The sequence below is a fragment of the Cercospora beticola genome, chromosome 1, assembly GCF_033473495.1.
Source record: "Cercospora beticola chromosome 1, complete sequence".
Lineage (NCBI taxonomy): Eukaryota > Fungi > Ascomycota > Dothideomycetes > Mycosphaerellales > Mycosphaerellaceae > Cercospora > Cercospora beticola.
Genome location: NC_088935.1, coordinates 4327166 through 4350563, shown reverse-complemented (window position 1 = coordinate 4350563; position 23398 = coordinate 4327166). Strand labels below are relative to the sequence as shown.

Genomic DNA, 23398 nt, shown 5'->3' with positions numbered 1-23398 from the left:
GTATAGACGGCGGCGTGGTGGTGTGGTAGGTCGTGTCGCGAGCACAGGGTCCGGCGGGCAAACACGAGACGCGCTCTCTTCACGCGTAGCCTTGGCGCTGCCAGGGTGAGACAGCTTTCTCCAGACGGTGACGTACGGGCGGTCGACGTCGACACGGGCACCAAACACGCCCGCCCATTTGCTCCTCTGCCGACTCGCCTGGTGCGCGACACGGTCAGCCTGCGACTGCGCGTGCTTGCGTGCTCGCTCGCAGTGTACTCCGCCCGACAACCCGCGTCGTCTCGTAAGCAATTGTCGCTGTGCTGACCGATTTGCACCGGGAGACCATATTGCCTGAGGGCAGCCTGTTGCTGGGGCGGTGTCGTTGGGGGCATGCCCATTACCTACCACTCTGAGTTGCGCAGGCCTTACTACGCAGGACATCGCAGCAGCTACCTCGACATCATCCCCGAGGACGAGCTGGAAGCCTACGACCGGCTGGACGATATCACGACTCCGAAGAGGACGACGCACCGAGCCGCCGCGTTCGATATGACGCAGGAAACAGATGAAACGGCGGCCGCAAAGATGGCGGACCTCAAACCTCCCGCCGAAGATGCTGCAGGGCGGTCAAGCAGCGACTCACTTCGCCCACAGGCTGAAGACTATCTGACCGCTGGAGGCGGCTCGCCAAGCGGAGCCAGTACGCCTGGCACGCCAGGGCTGTCGCGAACGAGCAGTTCAGAGGCTGATTATGGTGGCTTCGACTTTGACCCCGAATACCCCAGTGTGGACCGCCTGAGCATGTTCGACATTCTGGAGAACTTGGCATTACCGCAACGCCTCGAGCGCATGCAGAACGTCATCCACGACAACGCTGAGAAGTTGCGTAGACAGAGGCAGAAGCTGACCCGCCGCGCCCTATCCAGCAAGAATGTCGTCGTGGACGAATGGCGCAAGAGGGTGCCTGTTCCAGAGGAACAATTGGACAAATATCGGAGACGTATGAAAGCGTCGGTCGAACGTCTCAACAAAAGATGGCACGACAACAAGACGGTATCCCTGCTGGAGAAGATATCCTTCGTCACTGCGGTGCTGAATATCTTCATATCGGGCTACCTCATAGGTGCTTTACCCGAGTACTTCCACTACTGGTACACTGCCCAGTTGGTGTAAGTTGCAACCCTCCCTGCTGTCACCGCCGTCCATCGAACTGACGCTGCGCAGCTACTTCATGCCCATACGATGGTACAAGTACCACAAGATTGGCTTCCACTACTTCCTTGCCGATCTTTGCTACTTTGTCAATATGCTCTTGATCCTGTCCATCTGGTTCTTCCCGCAGTCAAAGCGCCTTCTGATCAGCACTTTTTGTCTGGCATTTGGCAATAATGCAGTTGCGATCGCCATGTGGAGGAATAGTCTGGTCTTTCACAGCCTGGACAAAGTAACCTCGTAAGTTCTCCACAAGGGAACCACGTACTGACCGCCGCCTAGACGACGACGTATGCACAATTTTACATCCTTCTACCCCTCACTACGCCATTCTCTCCCCTCTTCTCCCTCTGTAATGAGCTAATCAATATTCTCTAGGTTGTTCATCCACATCATGCCTTGTGCAACGCTTCACGTTCTTGTCCACTGCATACCTCAAGAACTGCAGCTGCAGAGATTCCCGGCCATTCACACAATCAAGTATTCGACTTCAGATGCACCGGAACACTACACCCTCAAGGATATGATTATCTGGGCGACTCTGCCTTACGCAATCTGGCAATTGTCCTACCATTTTCTCATCACCGTACGAAAACGAGCAAAGATCGCCGCAGGTCGTCCTACGTCGTTCACTTGGCTCCGCAAATCTTACAAAGGCAACTTTCTCGGAAAGTTCGTCCTTTCTTTCCCCGAGTCCCTTCAGGAGACAGTCTTCATGTTCATACAGTATAGCTATGCACTTCTGACTATGCTGCCATGTCCCTTTTGGTTCTGGTATCGATGGGCAAGCGCTAGCTTCATGATGCTGGTCTTCAGCTGGGCAAGCTGGAACGGAGCTAATTTCTACATTGAGGTCTTTGGAAAGAGGATGGAGAAGGAACTGGACCAGCTGAGGAAAGAAGTCGCGCGAATGTCCAAATCGCCCGATATCACGGGACAGGATGGGCTTGCCTTCAGCCCAATGGCTAGCCCTGCTGGCCCCACGGGCAGCAATCAGATGGGCGGAGGAGTGGGCTCATCGAGCGCGCTCGACCTGGGTCCACCAGCCGATGCACAAGGGTACAACAGTCCGGGCACAGAAATTGATGATGGACTTCATCAGAGGAACAAGAGCATCGACGCGATACCGCTGCTCGATGGTAACAAGAGCGCAGATGGACAACCTGGCAAGAAGAACATATAAAGATCTGGAATGGAGAATATAGGCTGTTGTTGGCGTTGCGGCGATCCTGCGATATACCCCCAGACTTTATTAGAGCCTACATGGAGCTTCGGCAGTATAAGCGATATCGATTACCAGTATTAAGTTGCTGAACTACGGAAGGATCATAGCCCGCCCCACATGCCCACTTCTTCTGATGCAAGGTCGGAAGTAAGGCATTGTAGGTTATCAGGTACTCAGCCTCACGTGCGCTTCGCCACACTCGAATCTCATACAAGTGCTGCCTTCACCCCCACCTCGCTATACTCCCTCCACACCACGCTAATTTCTTTATTTGACCGCTCGCTTAGATCTACGCTCAGCAATCTCTCGACATAAGACACCCAAGATGGTCCAGTCTTCCGGCTCAACCATGTACGAGAAGCCCAGAGATAGCGAGCAGACACTGCCGCGTTACTCTGTCGACGGGCTTGAATCCGGAGCGCCTCTAATTCCTGGTCAAGAAGAAACACAGCGGCCCCAGCTCACCCTGCCAGAGGAGAACGACACTTCCGACGTAGTCCGAGCCTTTCTTCGCGATATTCTAATTACATGCAACTACGCCGACGACAAAGAAGCTGAGCAAATTGCTGCAAAATGGAAAATGGGCAAGGGCAAGGAGCTTCGCGCTGAATCGCCTCATCTTTTCCGCTCCATCCTTGGCGATGAGGCCGGATGGATTCTATACAAGGAAGTCCAAGTTCAGAAGCATCTCGAGAAGGAGACGAAGAAGCCGAGCATGGCGCAGAGCACCAAAGGTTAGTAGTTCTCAACTGGTTCGCACTTCTGGGACAGTTTTAAAGGTATCAAAGGATGTCGATGACCATACTGACTGTGCATAAAAAAGTTGCAATCGCCGCACTGGTTGATATCGCCATCTTCCTCGCCCTCCTCTACCCGACATTCACTTTCAGCTCAGCGCTCGTGGGCCTAGTTTTCATACTGTGGTTCTTCGGTATCATGATCATGCTGGTCCCGATTGCCATAGTCGCTGGCACCAAGTCAGATGTCAAGACTGCTGAGAAAAATGCCGAAGGCGCTCTCAGGACGTCGTATCGTTCATACTGCACAGGTCACTAATTGGTAGCGCTGGAAGCCCCGCCATCAGTATTATTGGACATATACACATTAAAATGCTAGAGTATCTGCTCGCGAGAATATTGAAGCCGAATCTTCCGCCGTAGACAATATGGCTTCCAGATCATCGTCGATAGTAGTCAAACTGGAAGCGTCATCTGTCTCCCAATGTATAGTGGCTCGACTGCAGGACAAAGTCTGAAGACGAGTGAAGCCAGGATTCATTTCCCACTGTAACGTGATTCTCCCTGGGCGATGCGCCTCGCTGCTAGTCCATGCGCGAAAGTGCCTGCCTAATCTGACTTCTTCCAACCGGCGCAACTTTTCAAAGATGGTCACAAGCGCGCTCGCTTGCGCAGCAGAATCCTCTAGGTTGACGAAGGAACACTCTCCGATGTTCAGCCCTGCTAGCATGCTAGCCTCTGGTAGTGCTAGGGACCTGAGATATCGGAACTTCCTGAGAATAGTAATCATTTCTTGTAGCGGTGGGCTGATGCGGCCGCGTATACCCAGACTTCGCAATTGAGGCATGTGTTGGTACGCTAATTGCACTGATTCGATATCCCAGAGTGCGTTGCAGGAAAACTCTCGCAGTTCAGTGGCTTGGCCGGCAGCTTGCAGGAAGTCTGGTAGTGGATTATGGCCAGATAGCGATTCTACCAACCAGTCATCCGAAAAGATTCTTTCGACGTTCGGGCAATAGCTGATCAGCCAACCCGAGTGGGAACCAACAACGAGTTCTTTGACCTGCGGGTAGGAGGAGCCAGCTTGTTCGAAAGTCTCTCGCATTGATTCACTGCAGGATGGTGTTGTTGATAGCGAGATCCTTGTGAGCCTGTTCATCGAAGCCATACATTCTAGCAGAAGCGAGCCCAGCTCGTCGAGCAATCCCGGCGGCACAGCGCGGTCTGGCTCAGGCCATAGGTCTATGTGTAGCTCTCGTGCCGCCTTTAAGGCATCTTCTGATTGTCGAAGCGCTTTCAAGGACTCGATCATATGCTCCGGACCCCAGCTGCGGCCGAGACAGATCTTCTCGAACAGCAGAGGTGATGCCAGAGTCCGCATGCGCCTGTTGCAGATTGCAAGACTGACAAGATCTTGAGAGCTTGCTGCTTCTGTAGCGCTTGGGAAGCTGCCGTCCAGTCCTGTGCTTTCCTCTACATAATCAAGAACCAGCAAGAGGATATCGTCAGGCAGACACATCAGCGATGGCGCGCCATGTCTAGCAACCTGGTAGTTGTGTCGAGAGATCTGGATGCTCCGAAGTAAGTGCGTTAGGTAAGTAAACGCATGACCCGAACAGTCCGAGATGTATTGGAGCGACATTGGACTGCGACAATTCGCGCTTTCCGTGTGATCGATCGAATGCTAAGAGCAAGGATGAGTTCAGTGTCCGCGTGTTACACGATGAGCCAGCTGATGGATGCGGGACGTCGTGTTAAACTGGTGCCTGGCATGTCCTCTTGCAGGTTTGCGCATCGTGGCTATGCCAGCTGTGTACCGTGCACACAACACACTCACCTAAAGGCTTCGAGACCTCGCGATGCACGGATCATCAGTCTGGGGTATGGGTACAGACATACATGCACGCAGTCTGTGATTGATGTGATGCTGAAGCAGGAGATGAGGGGTTTGCGAAAGTGGGCAACGACATGATGTGTGCCTAAGGCACAATTTTCTGAACGCTCAATGGGTATAATTTTTACTATTAGCACATGAACTTGTGGAGCCGCGCGCGCAAGACCTTATTAGCAAGTCGCTAATGCACCTGGATTATGCTGAGAGCTGCTGACCTTTCCACAATCTTTTGCAACGCATACGCTTCGAGGAGGTCCCTCAGACCTGCCCCTCTCTTACGATGCTTCTATCAAGGCTTCAATCGACTTCGTCAGTCCAGTCGTCATCCGATTCCTCATCGTCTTCGTCGTCGAAAGCGGCAAACGCAGAGTCTTGCTCTGATGTTGTAGCGGCCGTGGATGTCGACGGTATCACCGGCGTTGGTGTTGTATTAGTGGCCGCAGCTTGTGCGTTCACCCCAGGTTGGCCAGGAGTTGCATTCGTGTTTGGCGCAGGAGGACCGAATACAGGCACGGGGAACGTGAAGGTGTGGTGGTGATGACCAGGTGGCAGCGGTCCTCCGGCAAGTATCTGGTTCAGCGTTGCTGTCAGTGGATTTAAACCATGCTGCTGTTGCCCAGCTTGTCCGGGTTGTCCACCCTGTCCCGCTGGCCCACCTGGTGCAGCTTGTGCCGCCTGCGGGGCATTACCAGTAGCTGGAGGCGGTCCCGCGGGAGGTGGTGGCCCACCAGGCGGCGGCGGTCCCATTGGAACTGGCAACACGATTCCGCCATGTGCGCCTCCGACTGGCCCACCACCAAGCGCAGCAAAAAGGCCATTGAGGCCGTTCAGACCACCTGCGTCGTCGTGAATGTCTTGACCTAGATTGAACTCCTCGATGAAACGTGGCAGCTGCTCATTGATATCTTCAAGAGATGGGAGACAGATGAAATACCCCCTCTCTGGCATTCGCTCTTGCCCTGGTGCCTTGTGGTCTTTGTCTTCGTACATGCTGCATTTCTTCGCGGGTACCGTCTGTGTGGTACTTGCAGGCTGGAGCGCGTCCGCAGTGGCAGGTCTGACCTCGTGTGACTGCGGCAAATCAACCTCATTTTCGGGAATGAGGTCGGGAAGCTCATCGTCGCTGTCTTCTTCTTCAGTCCACTCGTCCTCTGGATCGACATGCATTTCCGGCATAGGTCCCCAAGCTGCTTCGTCTGCAAGCATGACTTCGTCCAATTGTTTCAAGAAGTAAACCTTTCGCGCAGTCTGTTGTAGGTATTCTAGGTGCAGGTGCTGCAGCTTTGGCAGCTGCTTGATGACCTTGAGGATTGTGACCCAGTTGCCTGAGCTGAGATCGATCGCGTGAAGCATGAGCTTCTCAACGTTGCACATGCCTGCAATGATGGTGGCCATAGTCTTGCCATCGATCACAATACTGTCGAGCTTGATCTTCTTGATTTTGGTAAGATCCAATGCACTAGCCAGTGACTTGCACATGAGGCCAGTTGGATCGGCGAGATCAAAACTCCATCTGTAGTTGACGACACTCGAAAGCAAAGGTGTGAAATTGACAAGAGCCGTGCGTGCACCTTGGATATCGTCGTCATGTCCTTTGCGGAGATCGTAGCTCCGGAACTGAACTCTGAAATCTTCAAGCTCGGCGAATGCGGTTCTGAGCTTCTCGAGTGTGTTCGGCTTGAACTTCAGATCTTCAGTCGGCGAGAGTCCGTGGAGGTGGCTGCGTGTTCTCGTCTCCACCACCTTCAGCGATCGAATGCCGCTGTCAGCGACAGCCACAAGCAAACCCTTCCAACACAGGGACAGCCACTCGAAATGCTCAGTCAGCGCCTGTTGCGTGGCTGCATCTGAAGGCCCGTAATGAGGAGTTGTGCCGGTCGTCCGATGAAATTTGCTCAGCCCTCGTATTTCGGCAGTCAGTGGCACGTCTGAGGTGTTGTCGACCAAAGCGAGGTGCTTCATGCGCGGCAGTTTGCTGAATGCCTCAACCAAGGACGCTTTGAAGCCTTTGGTCCGTCTAAGCATCTGCTGGTCGCGCGAGTAAAGGATGAAGGCCTCGCGTTGCCTCACGCCTGGATGCCAGCAGTGACCTAGGCAAGAATGTGGGCAGTGTTTTGGTCGCTCTTTGACGAGCGCCGTAATGAAGTAGACATCGTGCAGATAACCGCGGAGTTTGACGCTATTGGCGATGTTGACGAGAACTTTCAGTGACTCGGTCGTGAACATAAAGCACTACAAGTGGTGGTCAGCTCGTGTCGATTCAGCCTTTGGCGAACATGATACTTTTTGGGCGAAATATTCCTTGGCCCACTCATGAAGGGTTTTACGTTCGATATCAACGCAGGTCTGTCGCAGCGCGAACACGTCGTCAGACTGCAAACGAAGCGAAATGTTGGAAATCAGTTCTTCTGGAAGTCGAGCGAGCTGACAGTGAGCATTTGGAGCTCCGTTGCCTGTCGCCGCATTGGAAGGCGGCAGCGAAGGGTCCGCCATGGCAGTGATCAATCAGTTGCGCCGGCGCGGATGCGTCGAAGGTGGCAGCGCGAATGCGTCGATACGTCGTTGTCGCCTGTTCTGTTTGTCGAGCCAAGTTGTGGTTGGGGTTGAAGTTCAAAGTTGCAGTGTCGCGACTGATGAGCTGTCGCTCGCTTGTGCAGCAGGGATCTCGCGTTCAGCAGGGGCCGCTCAATTACTGAGCGCAACAACTCGGGCAATCGAGGAGCAAACGAAACTGATCGAAACTGACGGATCCGCCAGTGGGCATTTGTGAATGAAAATGTTGTTGATGTTAGGTCAAGTGTGTCAATCAATAGGTGAAGTGCGCTAGTTTCACTGGCTCTTGCCTGAGCTAGAAAGCCACGTCGTGTCACTCTTGCCGTTTCGAGTAGAATGGTTTACTGCCTAACGTGTTTGATAAGCATGTGCATCAGATAGGCATGTGCATCAACCCAAAATGCAGCCAAAATAAGCGTTTTTGAAATGCGATTTCTCGACAACGCAAAGAGATACAGCCTTATCCTCTGGTTCGAGGAAGTTAAAAGGAGTCCTAGAATTAGAATTGTAGGTCAAATGTATAGCTCGCATCCGTAGTTATCTAGAGATCGTAGTCCTACGACTTTCTTAAGGCTAATATCTAGTTTCTGAACGCTGCAGTACTATAGCAAGTCCTAGACTTAGATATTCCTATAATCGGATGCTCTAAAAGCTATAGTAAAGGTACTAAGGCTATATCTCTTTGCGTTGTCGAGAAATCGCATTTCAAAAACGCTCATTTTAGCTGCATTTTGGGTTGATGCACATGCCTATCTGATGCACATGCTTATCAAACACGTTAGGCACACCAATTAAACATCCTTGCTCGTGGTCAGAATTACTGGAGGAACGGAATAGATATATGTGACGAGTTGCGAAGCTTGCAATAGAGATAGCAAACACGACTGCTTTTCGAGTTGTAACGAATTGATGCAGTATCGCTACCTTGCAGAACTATTTGCCTAAGTGACGAAGCAGCTACAGCCTCAACTTTCCGACTATCAACATGTGCCATGCGATCGTGCTGCGCGCGATAGAGGGCTGAACCCAGTGTACGCCGTGCCCTCCACCCACCAAGCAATGCCGTGGTAATGCAGCAGGCGATGAGATAGGCTGTGCTTGACCAGATCTATCATCGATCGTTCTGCATTACTCGCATTGCTGGTGCTAGCCCTATTCCACTACTCATAGCTTGCAGGCAAGAGTGGTGCTTCACCAGGAATGATAGTTCCGTTCTGGATGGCACCTCCATGAGACTGGGCCAAAGTGCCATAGACGGGATAGTACTTCTGCAACCAAGGAATGATCGTCTCAGCACCTGGAGTGTTGCGCCAATCTCGCATGAGATCACACCTGAAGAGGTCAGCGGGCGAGAATTCGATGGTCTTGGATTCACTTACACAATGCTGAACAGGCTGACGATCTGGACACCGGCTTGGGCCATTCGGTCGTTCGAAACATCTCTGATGAGAGAAGTTGTGGTTCCAGAGGCTTCAACGTTCGCCCTTTTTCAGAGTCAGTATATGCCTAAGAACGTATAAGCCACACTGTGACTGGGAGGATTGCCTACCAGACGGAGTATCCTTCTTCACGCAGCGAGAGTGCCAGGAAGGTCGTGCAAACGTCCGTGACGATCCCGCCAACTATGATCTGGCTTTTGTTCGCAGCCTACAATGATACAAGGTTAGTCCAAGGATAGCGCTGGTGGAATGCAGGTGCAGTAAGTGATACCCTGATAGCGTCTCTGAACTCTTCGTTGTCCCACGCATTGACCTCGCCTTGTCTCTGCACAAGCGGCACAAGAGTTCGGTTAGGATACATGTCCAAGATGGCCTGATAAAGCACAGTCAGAACGAGGCAGACGTGTTGTTATTGTGACGACGATGCATACCTTTGGGAGGGGGCCGTTCGGACCAGTCTGAGCGGAAGTTGTCATGATGACAGGGAGCTCTGGGATAACATTAATACCTGCGATAGGCGAATGACATGCTCGTCGTAGTTCTTACCTGGGAAGATCTCGCCGATTGCAGCGTGCGCGATCATGGAGTTGTCTACCAGAAGCAGTCAGTGAAAGTGACCGAGATGTTTCTGAACAGATCTGTCGTGATTCGAAGAAGCCTTCCAACGACTGTACGTACAATAAAGCGTAGGATCGAAATCTCTTGCGAGGCTGTAAAGTCCAACTTGCAAATCCAGAATCAAGAGCAGGGCATCGGACTTGTTGAGACGTTCGAAGGGGACAGCTGGGCTCCGTCAGCTGTGAGTCCGATAACAGGCGATCAACTCACAATCCGCGAACGATTGTGCCGCAAGGCTGGCAACAGCCATGATCGAGGAGAAAGTGAATTTCATGTTGGCGATTGTTGGTTTGAGGCTGATGGTGATTGACTCGAATGTAGAGAATGAATGATATTGCTGGGAATCAGCTTCACGTTATATATGCGTCTTGTGTCTCTGTACGCCCGAGCGGCTCTCCATCTTGAATGCGGCTGTACGTGTCCGGCCAGTAGATTGTGGATCGCATTGCCATCCTCGATGTTTCGCGAGTGGTGGGTTTGGGCGCAAGAGCCTGGCAGAAGGTGGCGGACGCCGATGCTGTCCAAGCTACGTCCAGCGCATTGCATCGCATTGCATACGAGCTTGAAAATTCATTTGACAGCCTGTCGCGTAGCACGACAATGCTCAGCTATTGGTAGCAGAGCTGACCGAAGTCCACCCCGAGCAACTAGACCAGTGTGCCTGTGGGGATTGTGCAAAACATTTCGATCTATTAGTCGATGTGTAGTAATGCATCGCAGTCGGAATGATGAATGGTCTTCGGAGCGCCGTGCATCGGAGGTTATTGCAGTTGGTCTTTAGTGGCTGCTGCATCAGCATTCAGTAAGCATACAGCTTTGCCAAGACATATGGCCGGGGTTAGCTGCATGGGATACGAGGGACAGCGGACATGCATGTCTCCACCAACAGCCTGGGATTTTCCGCTCAGCCACTTCTTTGACGCGAGAAGCTAATTTGACCATATTGACCTCCCAAAGCCCACGGACATTGTGAGGGCTAATTGATCTCTTTGAGTAGACGCAGTGGGCATTTGCAAGACCTTTCCAGGCGTGTGTTTAGCGCTTCGGGTACGCCACTTCGAGTCTAAGTCTCTCTAAGCGTCTGGATCGTATGTATCGTGTTTTCACATCTTGCCGCGTGCTCGCCGATTTACAAATTGGTCTGTCATCGGGTGGACAAGAGGACCGCTGGCCTGAAAAGTGGAGTCTTAGCCCTCAAATTGGCCCAGAAGTGCTAATTAGCATCCTGAGTAGATGGGCCAGAAGAGTTGCAAGGCGAAACCGGTCCGTGGCTGCCACTGCATAGCACGATCCTGCAGTCCGAAAGCGGTTGATGCTGCAATCCAGAGGGATGCAAAACTGTGGGGATGTCATCCTTCGTGTTCCTCATCGTCTTCATCATTCTCTTCAGACTCGTCCTCGTCCTGCGGGGCGGCATTTTTCCGCTGCCGGGGCTTTTTCGGAGCCGGTTCACCTTGTTGCGTTTGGCCTGCTGGCTTATCGGAGATTCCCAAGCTGCGCATGATCTTCTTGTCCAGCTCTTCTTCTTCTTCGTCGGTTTGTGGTGGCATGACCATTCGTGCTACTCCACGCACACCACTGAAAGCACGCGCGAACGATTAGCTTCCTATCCCAAAACATTGATGCGATACAGTGAGACAAGACTTACTCTTCACCAACCTCTAGTCTCCCTCTTGGTCCAACCACGAAGTATGTGTCGTCTTCGCCAGTTCCTGTGCTCTCTTTCAGCTTGTACAAGTATCCGTCTTTTTCAAGTCTCTTCATCAATTGCTCGTTCTTCTCATATCCGGCCAGCGTTGTCCGATCATCAATGCCCAGCTTGCGAAGAAAACGCTCCATCTTGGTGTCTGGTAGGGTGCCACCCGAGAGAAGGATCAAAGATACTAGCGTCGTGTAGATGCCGATGTACTGCGCTTCGGCATCACTGGTGGGCGCAGCAGCAGGCGCCAGGATTGCTGGATCTCGCAGCTCAGGAGGTAACACGCTCGCCAAGCTCCATGCTGACGTCGTCTTGGTTTGGCTCTGCGTTTCCTTCTTCTGAGCAGCTCTCCTCTGCTGCAAAGTAACTTTCTCCCGGGCGGACAGTTCGACCATCTCCATGCCAAAAACGGACCTGAGTTGGTATTGTGCTTGATCCCAGACAGCAGTAAAAAGCTTTCCTCGGCCACTTGCCGATCCAAGGACCTTCTCGTTGATGTCTTGTCGTCGTATCGGTCTTCGACCATATTCACATGCTAGGGCGAAGCGAACGAGCTTCTTGGCCAGCTCATCGTTGCTGCCATTTTGTGTTTGTCCATGATCCCCAGCAAAGGCACCATCTTCATCGTCATGGCCTTGCGTCCTGCGTCTTTGTGTTGCAGGTTCTGGTGAACGCTGCAGTGATGGTGAGGCCGACTCTTCCGCTTGTTCGGGCTGCTGCAATTCATCAGCATCGAAGCCGGATCACGCGTCGCGTTTTCCTACCGCACGTCTTTTCCTGCCGTTCACGAGCGGCATTGCATTAAAGTGGCCTGGAGGCACGACTCTGAGACCTTGTGAGCGTGTATGTTGCTTGAATCTTGTTCGACGACGTGAGAACAATCATCTTGTTCGCAAGAGCGTTCACAAGGCCTCCACCAGAAGACGCGCCGGCACACCCCTCACACGCGTTCCCGCTATGACGCCAAGACATTAGTTCACTTCTTCTTCACAACCTCGCTGCGCATGAACCATCATCACCACATAGCACAACCCAACACAAGCCCATCATGGCCGACAAACTGCGCACTCAGCAGCAGCTCGAATCGCTGCAGAACAAATACATCGGAACTGGACATGCAGACACAACGAAACACGAGTGGACGTCCAACATCGCGCGCGACAGCTACGCTTCCTACCAAGGACACCCTCCACTCTTGCACTACATGGCGATAGGAATGGGCATGCCGATGGAGAAGGTCAGGATGCAGTATATGGAGAAAATGGTATTACCCGTTGGGCCGGCGCCGGAGAGAGATGGTGGCAGTTGAGGAAGCGGCACAAAAGACAACAGTCTGAAGATTGCGACCAGCAACAAAGAATGCTCCAGAATGCGCGGGGCGTCGTACTACCAGCGGCAATCAACAAGCAATTGCGAAAGAGCCAGACGGCACAAGCGCCTCCCCTCAGTCGTCTACCACTCGTGCGGACTGCCGTCAGTTCAGCCGGCTTCAATAGTCCATATGTGCACACTACTGGATCAGATCACAGCTGGATATCATTGCCATGGAGGTTCAAGCGTACAGCACGTAATGCTTGCGCATTGCATCACTACTGTGCAGTCCTCAAACAAAACATGAGGATCGCTGCCGCTGAAGGCTGCAAAGCGAGATTAGGGAGCAGCAAGTACCAGCCGGAACAATCGTGCACCCAATTCAAGAATACTTCAGCTCAACTCAAAATGACCGGTGCAGCAAGTAGCTCTAATAAAATCCACGTCATGACATCGCACCCAGCGAACTTGAGGTCAACGATGTACACAGTGTCAGATTTGCCTGGTTTCAGTATTGATTATTTGAGTTGAGTAGGTTCCTGAAACATACAATGTATTTTGCGTATTCCGCAATCACTCGACGACTCCACTCGTGCTCTGAGTAGCCCATGAGGCGCGACTGCGCGATAATCTCCTGGCTCTGGCATCTGCAACCTATCCGTGCTGACAGTAATAATTGTCAAACTCGAATTTGATGCCTTGAAGCATAAACGTCGTGACTCGTCACTGAGCGATCGGGGGACAACCACAATGATCGCTCCGACTGTGCCGAGAGATGTCTTGATATCCTGGCGAACTTTCCGATTCTGTGGTACAGGTCCTTTCGGAACGTTGAACGACCGGTATTGCCTTGACGCTACACGCTGGTTCTTCAACTTTGGACGAATCATGTGCCGAGCGGCTTGGCAGCACCTAAACAGTGCCATCCAAGCAGGGCCGCGCAATCAACGTTGGTGGCCATTACAGAGAAGCATAGCCAGTGTGCAAAGGGCTGCGAGGTAAGATAACAGAATCGTCATCACGTAGAAGTGCTCGCTTCCATGCCCTCGTGGAAGAGCCGTCCCGCAACTTCTGGGCTGAGAATGTCTTTGCGGAACCGCTCTTCTTGTAACAGCTCCAGGGCTCGCAAGGTAGGGCCAGGATACCTCGACAGAATTAGCAGTAGTTTCGATTGCACAGATCGATTTCAGACTCACTGCAGGTATCGAAGGTAAGTCGGATCACGGAAGTACTGCAGATAATCTAGATATGCCACGAACTCTTCGTTCTCTAGCAGTTTCTTGTCCGCGAGGTACGACAGATATTGTGGGTTCGCCAGCATCTGCACAAACTGTGCGAGACGATTAGCTGGACTGTGCGAGATAGCGACGGAGATGATGGCGGTCGCGTGCAAGCCATGTGATCGGGCAGAATGCGCGGTCTGGGCGTCGAGCCTCGCTGGTGTGATTGGGATCACCCATGGTACAACTCACCTCGAGCTCCAGTGTGAATCTGTCGTGGCCGCCATGATGGATCCTGTATTCTGGCACGGCCGCCTCGCCACTGCTACGATCCGGTGCAGACATGACTGGCGTCTGCTAGAACAATGAGGATGTCTAGTCTGGCCCAGCGCGTGGACACGCGGTGCAGAATGAGGTTACGGTCTCGGCTGCTTGGGCGGAGCAGAAGTGGGAGATCCACCGTGCGATTGGACGCTAGCGAGCGAGTGGGCGTGGGCGTGAGCTAAAGCAGACCCTGAGATGAGCTTGTCCGTACAGAGAATGTGCAAAGCCAGAAGCGCACGTAATAACGGCAGGAATGCAGCGCGGCGCGGAGGAGAAGGGACACGGCGGAGCGGGGAGCAGCAGACGTGGTGGACGGGGGTGTGACACGCAATGTCAGCACTGCAATGGGCGCGGAGGCAGCGGTGTGCGCAGTGCAGCACGCTGGGCGCGCGGTAGTCAGAGGCCGAGGCTGGACTTGCTTCTTCGATTCACGCACTGCTGGTGGTCAGTGTTGACGCACGCAGGGGTCGCGAAGGTTGATGTTCTATGCTTGGCGTCGATGAGCGGGCGGCGCCCTGCAACGGAAGGCGAGAGTTTAAGGACACGGCGCTCCTCGCTGCAGACTGCAGACCTCCCTCCCTCGCACCAGCGTCCCTATGCTGCAGCGCGCGCCCGCCGACGAGACCGACATACATACAATAGCACCGGCATCCACCAGCCGAGCAGAACTACCTGACGACTAGCAACCGGAGCCGTTAGTGCGCCAATCGACTGCGCGCATTCCACCGGGCGGCGTGAGAGGAGAAGCAAAGCAAAGCCAGCCCAGCACGCGGTCACGCTGCACGCCACCGTCGTCCATATATTCACCCACGCGCACCCGCTCGCGCGCCGCCCATCCTCGTGCACCGCTGCCCCGTCACCCCCCAAGCAGACGTGCAAAGGACGCGAGCCGGCAGCATGGCATTCTTCGCCGAACCCGCGGCGGCTTCAGGTATGACGACTCCTGTTTCACGTTGCATGCACCCGCACGCTCGCTTGCTCCCCATGCTTGCAAACGCCCACCGCTGTCCTACTGACGCCCGTTCAGACCGCCAGCGCGCTCCCGTTGGCCTGTCATTAGACCTCCCTCCCACCAATCTGCCGTCGCCGTCCTTTTCGAGCAACAACCCCTTCAGAAGGGCCGCCTCGCCGTCACCACGACACCCGAGTTTCAATAGCAACACGCTGCCCGTCGTGCAGCGACCCGAACGTCCAATGTCGACCAATCCGTTTCTCGACGACGACGAGGTCGCTCGCCTGCGACAGCAACAAGCCCGCCCCGTGCAAGTGCCCGAGGACATCTTCGTGAGTGCTTCCGCGTTTGCTGTCGCGCGCGCCAATGCCCTGCAGCTTCCCTGTCACTCTGCGACCTTGTGTCATTCGTCCTGGCAGAATTGGCGTTTTCAAACCACCACGCCTGCTGGTCCTGCGACACAAGCTTCCCCTGATCATCACCCTTCAATGAGATGCAGCGCTTCCACAACTTCACTCATATGTTTGCTGACTTCCGCTCGCGGCAGAATGACCTCTCTCTCCTGGACAAACCACTATCAAATGGACAGAGTGGAGCAGGCGCATGTACGTGCCAACCATTGACAATTTGATTTGAAGCTTGCTCACCAGTGGACTAGACATCGTGAAGCGACCAGAAGATCGAGCTCCCCCTCGTCCCAGTGGCCCACCTCCCACGTACCGACCATCTGGCGAGCGCGATCGACCACCCCGACCAGTTCGTAGCCCCGACAAAAGCACATTTCCGCGCTCCCGACCACGACGAGCGTCGGAATCCTCAGTCATGGAAAAGGAACGCCGTCCACGCGTAGAGCGCGAAGAGCTTCGTGAGCGTACAGAGTCCTCCGAACGTCGACGGGCTGAGAGGCGAAAGGAGCGGGAGGAACGCCACAAGCGAGAGAAAGAGAGGGTTCGCAATGGCGAGAAACCACGACGCAAGCCTCAAGGATTGGACATTATTGACAAACTGGACGTGACCGGCATCTACGGTCAAGGCTGTGAGTCGAAATTTTGTGAGCAGAGGATGCATGAAGCTGACAGTCCACAGTGTTCCACCACGATGGTCCCTTTGACGCATGTAATCCGCATCGAAACTCCAAGAAGGACCGCCGTGCACCAATGCAGGCCTTTCCAGCCGATTCGGCAAATATGCAGCTCGGAGGCGCTGGACCGCTTCGATCTCAGCTTGATCTGGACAAATTCCACGGACGAGGAGAAGAAGGATTTTCAGAGTACGCCGCGACACGAAAGAAGACCGAGACGAACCAGTGGAAGACGGAGCCCGTTACCATCGATCCTCTTCAGCGTGGCGAGTTAGTACACGGTCAAGAGACGAATGGTTTGGGAACTTCTACATTCCTGGAAGGTGCACCAGCTAGTAGGAAAGACATGCAGCGCCGGGACTCGGAAGATCCAGAGCTTAACGTGGGTGGTCTGTCGCGAAAGAAGTCCATTGCGCAACGCTTCCGCGGCATGTCCGCTTCTCGACGTGATCGACCTGCTGATCTCCGGAGCCCAGAGGCACGATATCAGTATGGTGGACCAACAAGCCCACCCATTCCACAGACGAAAGCCATCAGCGCTGGAGGACCTGTGAAGGCCAAGTACAGCAAAGACAATGAGATCAACCCATTCGACAGCGACTACGAGGCGGCCTTCGACAAGAAAGGCACACAGATCCGAATTGCTGAACAGGAGAGACCACGAAACCGTTCACGAGCTGGAAGTAGCCCCAAGGCCCCGCCTCTCACTAGAACTCAGACGAGCGATGCCCGTCTACCCAGCAGAAACGGCAGAGTCAGCAGTGGCGACGAGGAGCGACCAAGTGGTGTCAGCGGCTTCTTGAACAGAATGCGATCGGTCAAGGGAGGACCGCGAAGGCCACGCGCGGCTGAGTAGCGAAGGGGACAATCGCCATATGTCTCCTTTTCAGCTGTTGTTTTTTAGGATATGGACCGGGGAGGGCGGCACCCGTCGGTCGTCGTTGAGCATGGGAGAGATAATTTGGACACCGGTACCGGTTTGACCTTGTCGCCAGAAGGAGGCGACTACCCTCAAATTGGGCATAATAATGAGTGTCTGATCGAGCCATCGCGCGAATTTGACCGTGCTGGCATCTGGCCTAACAGCACACTGCGCAACTGCAGTCAATCAATAGAGACAGTTCTTCACAAGCTCCATAGAAATTGATGAATGCCTTGAAGCCAACTCAATGCGAAGTGTGTGAAAATCTCACTCCGCGCCATCGATGCCGTGGGTATCTCGTAATGCGCAGATCTTGATGAACCACCTGCGCCCTTTTCCCAAATCTCGTGCTCAACGCCAAAAGAAGCAACCCAACAGGTAAAATTCAGTTCTCCCGCCACTCCTTCGTGCATTCTACACATCTGTAAAACCTCGTCATAGGCTCATCCGCACTTCGAATCTGCACCTGTCTGAAATACGCATTACGGCTCTCGCAGCCTTCTGCAGGACATTTCGCTATACGAACGCAGACAAATTAGCACAAATTCATTTTTTTCGATAGAACCGCATCTGCGAAAACCATGGACATGTCATGTCTTACCTTCTGTCTGATCGACATTCTTCCAACTATCCGCGCCCCCGAGAATGTCGCCCACGTCCTTGAGTTTCATCGTCTTTCGCTCGAAATAGCGACGATCGAGGACCATTTGGTAGGGACAGGTGCGGCATTCGAAGCGGTTTTTGCCGATGTTCATGCTGTCTTCGGGGGCGGTGTGGGAGGAGGGGATTTGCGAGATTACGAGCATGTTGCTGCAGGAGGGGCAGAAGAGGAGCATTTTGGGGGTTTCTTTCGTTGTGATTTTTGCTGGGGTCGTTCTTTGTGTGGTGCCAGCAGCTCGGAAAGGTGAGTTTTGCGAGATCTTGTTGTGCTTGTTTTGTCTGCTCGACTTGAAGTGCTTTCAATATTTCTTCTTGTGCGGGTTCAGAGAGGTCTGTAGCGAATTTTGCGAGTTTGTTGTTCGTTCACATGAAAGCGCGTTGGTGACAAGTGAATAGAAAAGCTTGTGGCGCATCGGAGATCGGATGTTGGCTGGTGGGCTGCCTTGCTGTCTCACATCACTTTAGGGACGTGTGGGAAGCAACTCCTGACACTTTCAACTCCCCCTCCACGTCGAAACACAATTTACCCACGCATACGCACACGCACAACTTCACGCTATCGTCCTCGCGGCCCAGTCATACTGAGATTGAGCTCCGAACAAGCCCACTACTCCAAAACCTCACCAACATGGCAGACGACGAAGGTGCCTCCCCCAAAGAACTTCTCCTCGAAGCATGCCGCCGTAACAACACAACCCTCCTCTCCGAAGTCTTCTCAGGCAGCTCCCTCAAATCTAACCCCGACGCAATCGCAAAATTCCTCAACACGACCACAGATGCTCTAGGCGCCAGCGCATTGCACGTCGCAGCAACATACGGTTCATACGAAGTATTAGACATGATCCTCGATCAAGAAGGCGTAGAAATCGATGGACAAGATCGACGAGAAGGCGATACACCATTACACAGTGCAGTGCGATTCAGCAATGGGTTGAGTAAAGAGGAGTGGGAGCATGGTAGAGCTGTGGTGGATATATTAGTTGATGCGGGGTGTGATCCAAGGTAAACATCAACCGGTCTGCTGAGGTTGAACGAAAGTATTGACATTGTGGCAGAATACGAAACAAGGCCAAACTGAAGCCTATAGATCTGGTCGATCCACGGAATACGGAACTGCGGACTGCGTTGCAGAAGGCTGAGCTCACAACGGTCGCGTCGAGTGATCTCGTCGATGAGGATGCAGACGATGGGCACGATGGGCCAGGGAGCGACAGTGATTAGAGCATTCACGCGATTTCGTGCCGTGAACCGGCATGAGCAAAGACAAAAGTGTCCTGCAATGAGGAGGCAATGAAGCCTGGAGCCTAGAGCTGGTCTCGAATGCGCTCCGAGTGAAAGGCGAAAGAACACTGCTTTTGCGAACACACCACAACACGTGGCCAGCAGTGTAAGCTTCCACATACTCAAGAAATAGGGCGGAGGCGTCATCATCGGCAGCTTCGCAGCCTTCGATATGCACTGGAGAAGTCAAGGTGGCTGATCTCTGCCACTGTCATGCTGATATCTTTGCGCCGCATCAAGCTATCACGGACGAGAGATATAGATTGTAGAAATCATGTCGCGCTTGTTTGTCAGTGAGTCGACCAGCATCCGATGCACTTGTGGGCAGCGCCTGCTCCTCTTCAATGTGACATGTAAATCTCACATGTCGCGAGCACGGAATGCTCAAGAGAATACTAGCAACAGGCCACAGCTTTCGGAGAACAAAGTGTGAGTTTTGAATGGAGACTCAGATCTGTGCACTGTTGTTTCGGAAGCTACAAGTCCGTAGACAAGGCTTCAACACCACTATACATAAACATTAACTAGGCTGGCGGGCTCTCTCTTTCTACATCTTCGTTCGAGCGTCCCCCGGAGCCATGTTTACCTCCTCTTCTTCATCTTCCTTTCTTTACATAACATCATCATGTACTCCAAATGTGTCCAACACATGGTATGCGCGTTGAGAAAAAGCGTCGAAAATGCCACCGCTGACCATGATTCGTGATGCGGCGACTAAAGATGTAAAGCAGTAGTGTGAACTGCCTCGACGCGCTCCGCTCGCTGGAAGAATGCTTTTTTGAGTCCCCCAATATACAGACAGCCTCTGTTTTCCTTTTGCTCATGGTCTCGTCATCAGCTTATAGGACTGTAGCAACTACTCGTCCCAGAGTTTCTTGCGGTTCCACCCGTTCCTGGTTCGCCATAGATCGAGTAGAACCGCTCTAGTCACATGTCCTCGGTGAAGCGACTGCTACGATTGGGCTCGATAATCGAAGATGGGGTCTCGCTGCGTCGGAGAACACTAGCTGACGCACCTGGCGGAGAGACGGATAACGTGCTCGCCTGGCCAGGCCGTGAAAAGTTTTGTGCGCTGCCGTAGTGGACTTGTGGCTGTCGTTCAGGGCCCGGCGACATCATCATGGTACCTGGGTCGCTGGTGCGTAAATGTCCTCGTTCCATGCTTTCAGGTGAAGCATTGCTAGGTGACAACTCTCCACTACCGTCGGAAAGACCTCCACTGTGTCTGTAAAATGATGATCCGGTCAGATGTCTTCCGCCTTCCGCTCCTGATGACATGGGATCTGGTGGCATGTTTGGCGGATGTGCGCTGATCATGCCTTCGCTCCACTGCGAGGGTAACTTGCGGCCTGAGATACGTGTAAAGCCACGCTCGTGCTGCTCGGAATCCGGATCCTGGTTTTGATGGCGAAATAGACTTGGCACGGCAGCAGCAAACGGAATGATACCAGCTCGTTCAGCCATGCCAGGTCCGCTCCGACTCTGTTCATCGTGTCCGCCGGTGGGACCATGCGATAAAGCTTGATGACCCGTCTGAACCTTCCTTCGATACCATCGAAAGAACAGCATAGCGATGAGGACAATCACCGCCAGGCCAGCGGCGCCGCCGACCACGCCTCCTGCTATCGTGCCAGCAGGCGGCGTGCTGCTGCCACCTCCGCCACTGTCGTTTGTGCTTGTGGATGTCGGGGCTGTCGTTGCAGGCGTCCCGTAAGTTTGTGCGCCTCCGGCACCTGAAACATTTCCGGTTGCCGTAGCTGTGGTTGAGTCTTGGGAGGTCTGGATTCGTGATTGGGAGTCGGAGTACCCTGGTACAGTGAACACCTCGCCTGCCAGTGTTGTCGTGAATGGCGCTCTCGACCGCGTGATGGTTGATACCTCGCCGCCATCGAGTGTTGCGTAGAACAAGGTACTGGTTGATGATCTGGTGACGGTAATTGTCGTCTTAGAAGTCGCCGTGGCATTGTTGCCGATTACCATTACAGCTGTGGTGTGTTAGCGTGGATCTCGAGCAAATCTATTGTATCATCAATACCTGAGGTAGTAAGGATAGGGCTAGCGCTGGTGGAAGAATTCAGGCCTACTGGTGCGGACGTTGATAAGTTGCTGTTCGGACTTGGGTAAGGGCTTGGTAACGAACTGCTCGACGGGACATTGGTAAATGTCGTAGCTCCCGGTACGCTGGGTAGCGTGGGCAGAGTGGGAAGGGACGGCAGCGCTGGCGGGGTATAGGTCAAGGTAGTAAAGGCGTCCGTAAAGATCTGTATGCTGAGAGAAACGACAGGCGTTGGAAGGCCATTGGGCACTTCATTGGTGTCCTGACGAGGATATACAGGTGCGAGGTCGCCCTCGTCGACTGCAGCCCTCTTCATGTCATGATGGATGACATCTTCGGTAGGCACTGGATGGTCTTGAACCCGAGGAAGATCCGGGGAAGTACATGGCTGCTGCACGGACTCGGAGGAATAATATGATGGTGGTAATGTTGCATCTGGAGCAGTGCTGTTGTTCCTGTGCATGGTCTCTGAGCTGGAGCTGGAGAGCTTCCGTCGCTTCGCCGGAGGAGCCATGGCCTCCGCCATTCAGGCCTCCGTGGACCAGCACCTGTGCTATCCCAGCACGACGCTACCACCGCCTACAGCGCGGAGGCTCAGGACGTGGTTGCATTCGAGTCAGGCGGGATCGTTGGCGGGTTTCCAGAATCCGAGTGATATGTTCCGCGGCAAAAGACCTGCTATGCTGCTGGCACGCGCGCTGGAGGGGAGGTCGCCCGCGCAGCAGACGACGGATGGGCTGGCGAGGGAGCGGACGACTTCGCAGAAGGTCTGAACGAGTGGGCAGGTGGTGGTAACGAGCGGACGCCGGACCAAGGCCGGCTAGGAGTGGTGGTGGACGTCGAGAGGCGTGTGGGCTGGCAGCGTGCAGGTCGACTGCACGGCGGCGCAGCGATTCGAACGACAGCGTGCGAGGCGTGCTGCAGTGGTCGCGGTGAGATTGCAGCAACGCTGGCGGCCAACGGCTTGGGGGCCTGCGGCTGGTGTTGAGAGCGTTCACGCCGTCTGCTGGAGAGCAAGCGAGTGCGGGCGGGCCGTGTGGGAAGGTGGGAGCTGTCTGAAGCCACTGGCCGCTTCGGGCAACAAGCAATGCTGCCGCTGCTGGCGGCGATGATGGCGAGGGCGGAGCGCGTCGCCCACGGCGCTGCGTCGGCGGAGCTGCGAGGGAGGGGGGCAGCGGACGCTCGTCGACGACGGTGCTGGCAGTGGGCGGAAGAAACAGGCAGCATGGCAGGGCCTCGCGCTGGCAGCCAGAGCCAGAGCCAGAGCAGAGCAGCACGGTGCCTGACACAGAGCATGTCCGTCTCCACCATGTGCGCGCTAGCTTCCTAACTGCCAACTCAATTTGCTGCCGCTCTACCGTTTTCATGCTCGTCGTCTGTCCGTGCGACGTTCGCGAAATGACCAACCGTCATCCCGGCCATCACCATCACCACCATCGCGCTCGGTGTCCTCTCCGCCGCTCCATCTCGTCGCCCACTGCTGGCCGTCGTGGACCGCACGCACCCCAAGTCACTCCCGGACGCCATCGCACCACCAGCTCGCACGATGGCGCCTCGTGCCGGCCTCGCTTCTCATGGCCGTCGACGGGCCAGAATCGATGATTTTCTGCTTCGGGACATGATTTCTCCCATTCGGGTTTAACCTTTGTACCACGGCAGCCTTGGCTTCGCATCTTGAACTCTACGAGTCTCGGCATCCGGCAGAGCTTGTCGCTAGTTCTGATCAGATCGTGCTTCATCGTAGCTTGTCTGTCGTTGTTGTGAACGATGAGCGCCAGGACAATTCGAACATTCGATTCGAGTGTCAACATGTGTTGCATGCTGCAACTCCCATGTGTCGGGAAGTGCACTCGCGATGTGCGCCGTTCCTGCATCGACATGCCTGCAATGCCATGAGACAGTGGGGCTGGACCTAGACCTGCTCGCTTGCCGGTCACGTTCGCTCGTCTCCATATTGCACATCGAGCTCGCTTCGTTTCCGACTGCAAGATTATGCAGACATGCAACGAACGATAGAGATTATTAGCGATGGAGACTGGCCGGAGGGGGAGCCCGGAATAACACCCTCCATCGATTCGACAGTCTATACGGGGCAAGGATAGAGAGACAAGATGAAGCGGCGGTAGCATCAAGGTCGCGATGAGCTATCGTTTCATCCAAGAGCGCGTAGACTCTAGCGACCTGTGGCTTCGAACGATTTGTGCGCAGGCCAAATTCATGTGTGCGAGATAT

The 23398-nt window shown here is 54.0% G+C and overlaps 12 protein-coding genes across 12 annotated transcripts; 5 read left to right on the top strand and 7 right to left on the bottom strand.

Annotated features, from left to right (window-relative positions):
• Positions 1–372: 372 nt before the first annotated feature.
• On the top strand, positions 373–2377 carry RHO25_001738 (uncharacterized protein; the record flags this gene model as incomplete). Its single annotated transcript, XM_023594343.2, has 3 exons — positions 373–1151; positions 1207–1434; positions 1573–2377. The coding sequence occupies 3 exons, from the start codon at positions 373–375 to the stop codon at positions 2375–2377; spliced, it is 1812 nt and encodes a 603-aa protein (XP_023460107.1).
• Positions 2378–2744: 367 nt separating this feature from the next.
• Positions 2745–3475, top strand: RHO25_001737 (uncharacterized protein; the record flags this gene model as incomplete). The annotated part of the gene is made up of 2 exons (XM_023594342.2): positions 2745–3153; positions 3243–3475. The coding sequence occupies 2 exons, from the start codon at positions 2745–2747 to the stop codon at positions 3473–3475; spliced, it is 642 nt and encodes a 213-aa protein (XP_023460106.1).
• A 48-nt stretch (positions 3476–3523) lies between these two features.
• On the bottom strand, positions 3524–4537 carry RHO25_001736 (uncharacterized protein; the record flags this gene model as incomplete). The annotated part of the gene is made up of 1 exon (XM_023594341.2): positions 3524–4537. One exon carries the CDS (start codon positions 4535–4537, stop codon positions 3524–3526), a length of 1014 nt encoding a protein of 337 aa, XP_023460105.2.
• An 810-nt stretch (positions 4538–5347) lies between these two features.
• RHO25_001735 (uncharacterized protein) lies at positions 5348–7543 on the bottom strand (the record flags this gene model as incomplete). Its single annotated transcript, XM_023594340.2, has 2 exons — positions 5348–7282; positions 7334–7543. The coding sequence occupies 2 exons, from the start codon at positions 7541–7543 to the stop codon at positions 5348–5350; spliced, it is 2145 nt and encodes a 714-aa protein (XP_023460104.1).
• A 1220-nt stretch (positions 7544–8763) lies between these two features.
• RHO25_001734 (uncharacterized protein) lies at positions 8764–9934 on the bottom strand (the record flags this gene model as incomplete). The annotated part of the gene is made up of 8 exons (XM_023594339.2): positions 8764–8935; positions 8983–9087; positions 9153–9250; positions 9314–9415; positions 9474–9532; positions 9589–9633; positions 9721–9825; positions 9871–9934. The coding sequence occupies 8 exons, from the start codon at positions 9932–9934 to the stop codon at positions 8764–8766; spliced, it is 750 nt and encodes a 249-aa protein (XP_023460103.1).
• Positions 9935–11009: 1075 nt separating this feature from the next.
• Positions 11010–12156, bottom strand: RHO25_001733 (uncharacterized protein; the record flags this gene model as incomplete). Its single annotated transcript, XM_023594338.2, has 3 exons — positions 11010–11238; positions 11309–12072; positions 12124–12156. The coding sequence occupies 3 exons, from the start codon at positions 12154–12156 to the stop codon at positions 11010–11012; spliced, it is 1026 nt and encodes a 341-aa protein (XP_023458834.1).
• A 251-nt stretch (positions 12157–12407) lies between these two features.
• RHO25_001732 (uncharacterized protein) lies at positions 12408–12668 on the top strand (the record flags this gene model as incomplete). Its single annotated transcript, XM_023594337.2, has 1 exon — positions 12408–12668. The coding sequence occupies one exon, from the start codon at positions 12408–12410 to the stop codon at positions 12666–12668; it is 261 nt and encodes an 86-aa protein (XP_023458835.1).
• A 1020-nt stretch (positions 12669–13688) lies between these two features.
• On the bottom strand, positions 13689–14235 carry SOH1 (suppressor of hpr1; the record flags this gene model as incomplete). Its single annotated transcript, XM_023594336.2, has 3 exons — positions 13689–13815; positions 13867–14000; positions 14143–14235. 3 exons carry the CDS (start codon positions 14233–14235, stop codon positions 13689–13691), a joined length of 354 nt encoding a protein of 117 aa, XP_023458842.1.
• An 876-nt stretch (positions 14236–15111) lies between these two features.
• RHO25_001730 (uncharacterized protein) lies at positions 15112–17103 on the top strand (the record flags this gene model as incomplete). The annotated part of the gene is made up of 5 exons (XM_023594335.2): positions 15112–15145; positions 15242–15498; positions 15714–15771; positions 15825–16202; positions 16253–17103. 5 exons carry the CDS (start codon positions 15112–15114, stop codon positions 17101–17103), a joined length of 1578 nt encoding a protein of 525 aa, XP_023458843.1.
• A 451-nt stretch (positions 17104–17554) lies between these two features.
• On the bottom strand, positions 17555–17975 carry RHO25_001729 (uncharacterized protein; the record flags this gene model as incomplete). Its single annotated transcript, XM_023594334.2, has 2 exons — positions 17555–17685; positions 17771–17975. 2 exons carry the CDS (start codon positions 17973–17975, stop codon positions 17555–17557), a joined length of 336 nt encoding a protein of 111 aa, XP_023458840.2.
• Positions 17976–18457: 482 nt separating this feature from the next.
• On the top strand, positions 18458–19050 carry RHO25_001728 (uncharacterized protein; the record flags this gene model as incomplete). The annotated part of the gene is made up of 2 exons (XM_023594333.2): positions 18458–18831; positions 18885–19050. The coding sequence occupies 2 exons, from the start codon at positions 18458–18460 to the stop codon at positions 19048–19050; spliced, it is 540 nt and encodes a 179-aa protein (XP_023458841.1).
• A 987-nt stretch (positions 19051–20037) lies between these two features.
• Positions 20038–21692, bottom strand: RHO25_001727 (uncharacterized protein; the record flags this gene model as incomplete). Its single annotated transcript, XM_023594332.2, has 2 exons — positions 20038–21095; positions 21146–21692. The coding sequence occupies 2 exons, from the start codon at positions 21690–21692 to the stop codon at positions 20038–20040; spliced, it is 1605 nt and encodes a 534-aa protein (XP_023458838.1).
• Positions 21693–23398: the final 1706 nt, after the last annotated feature.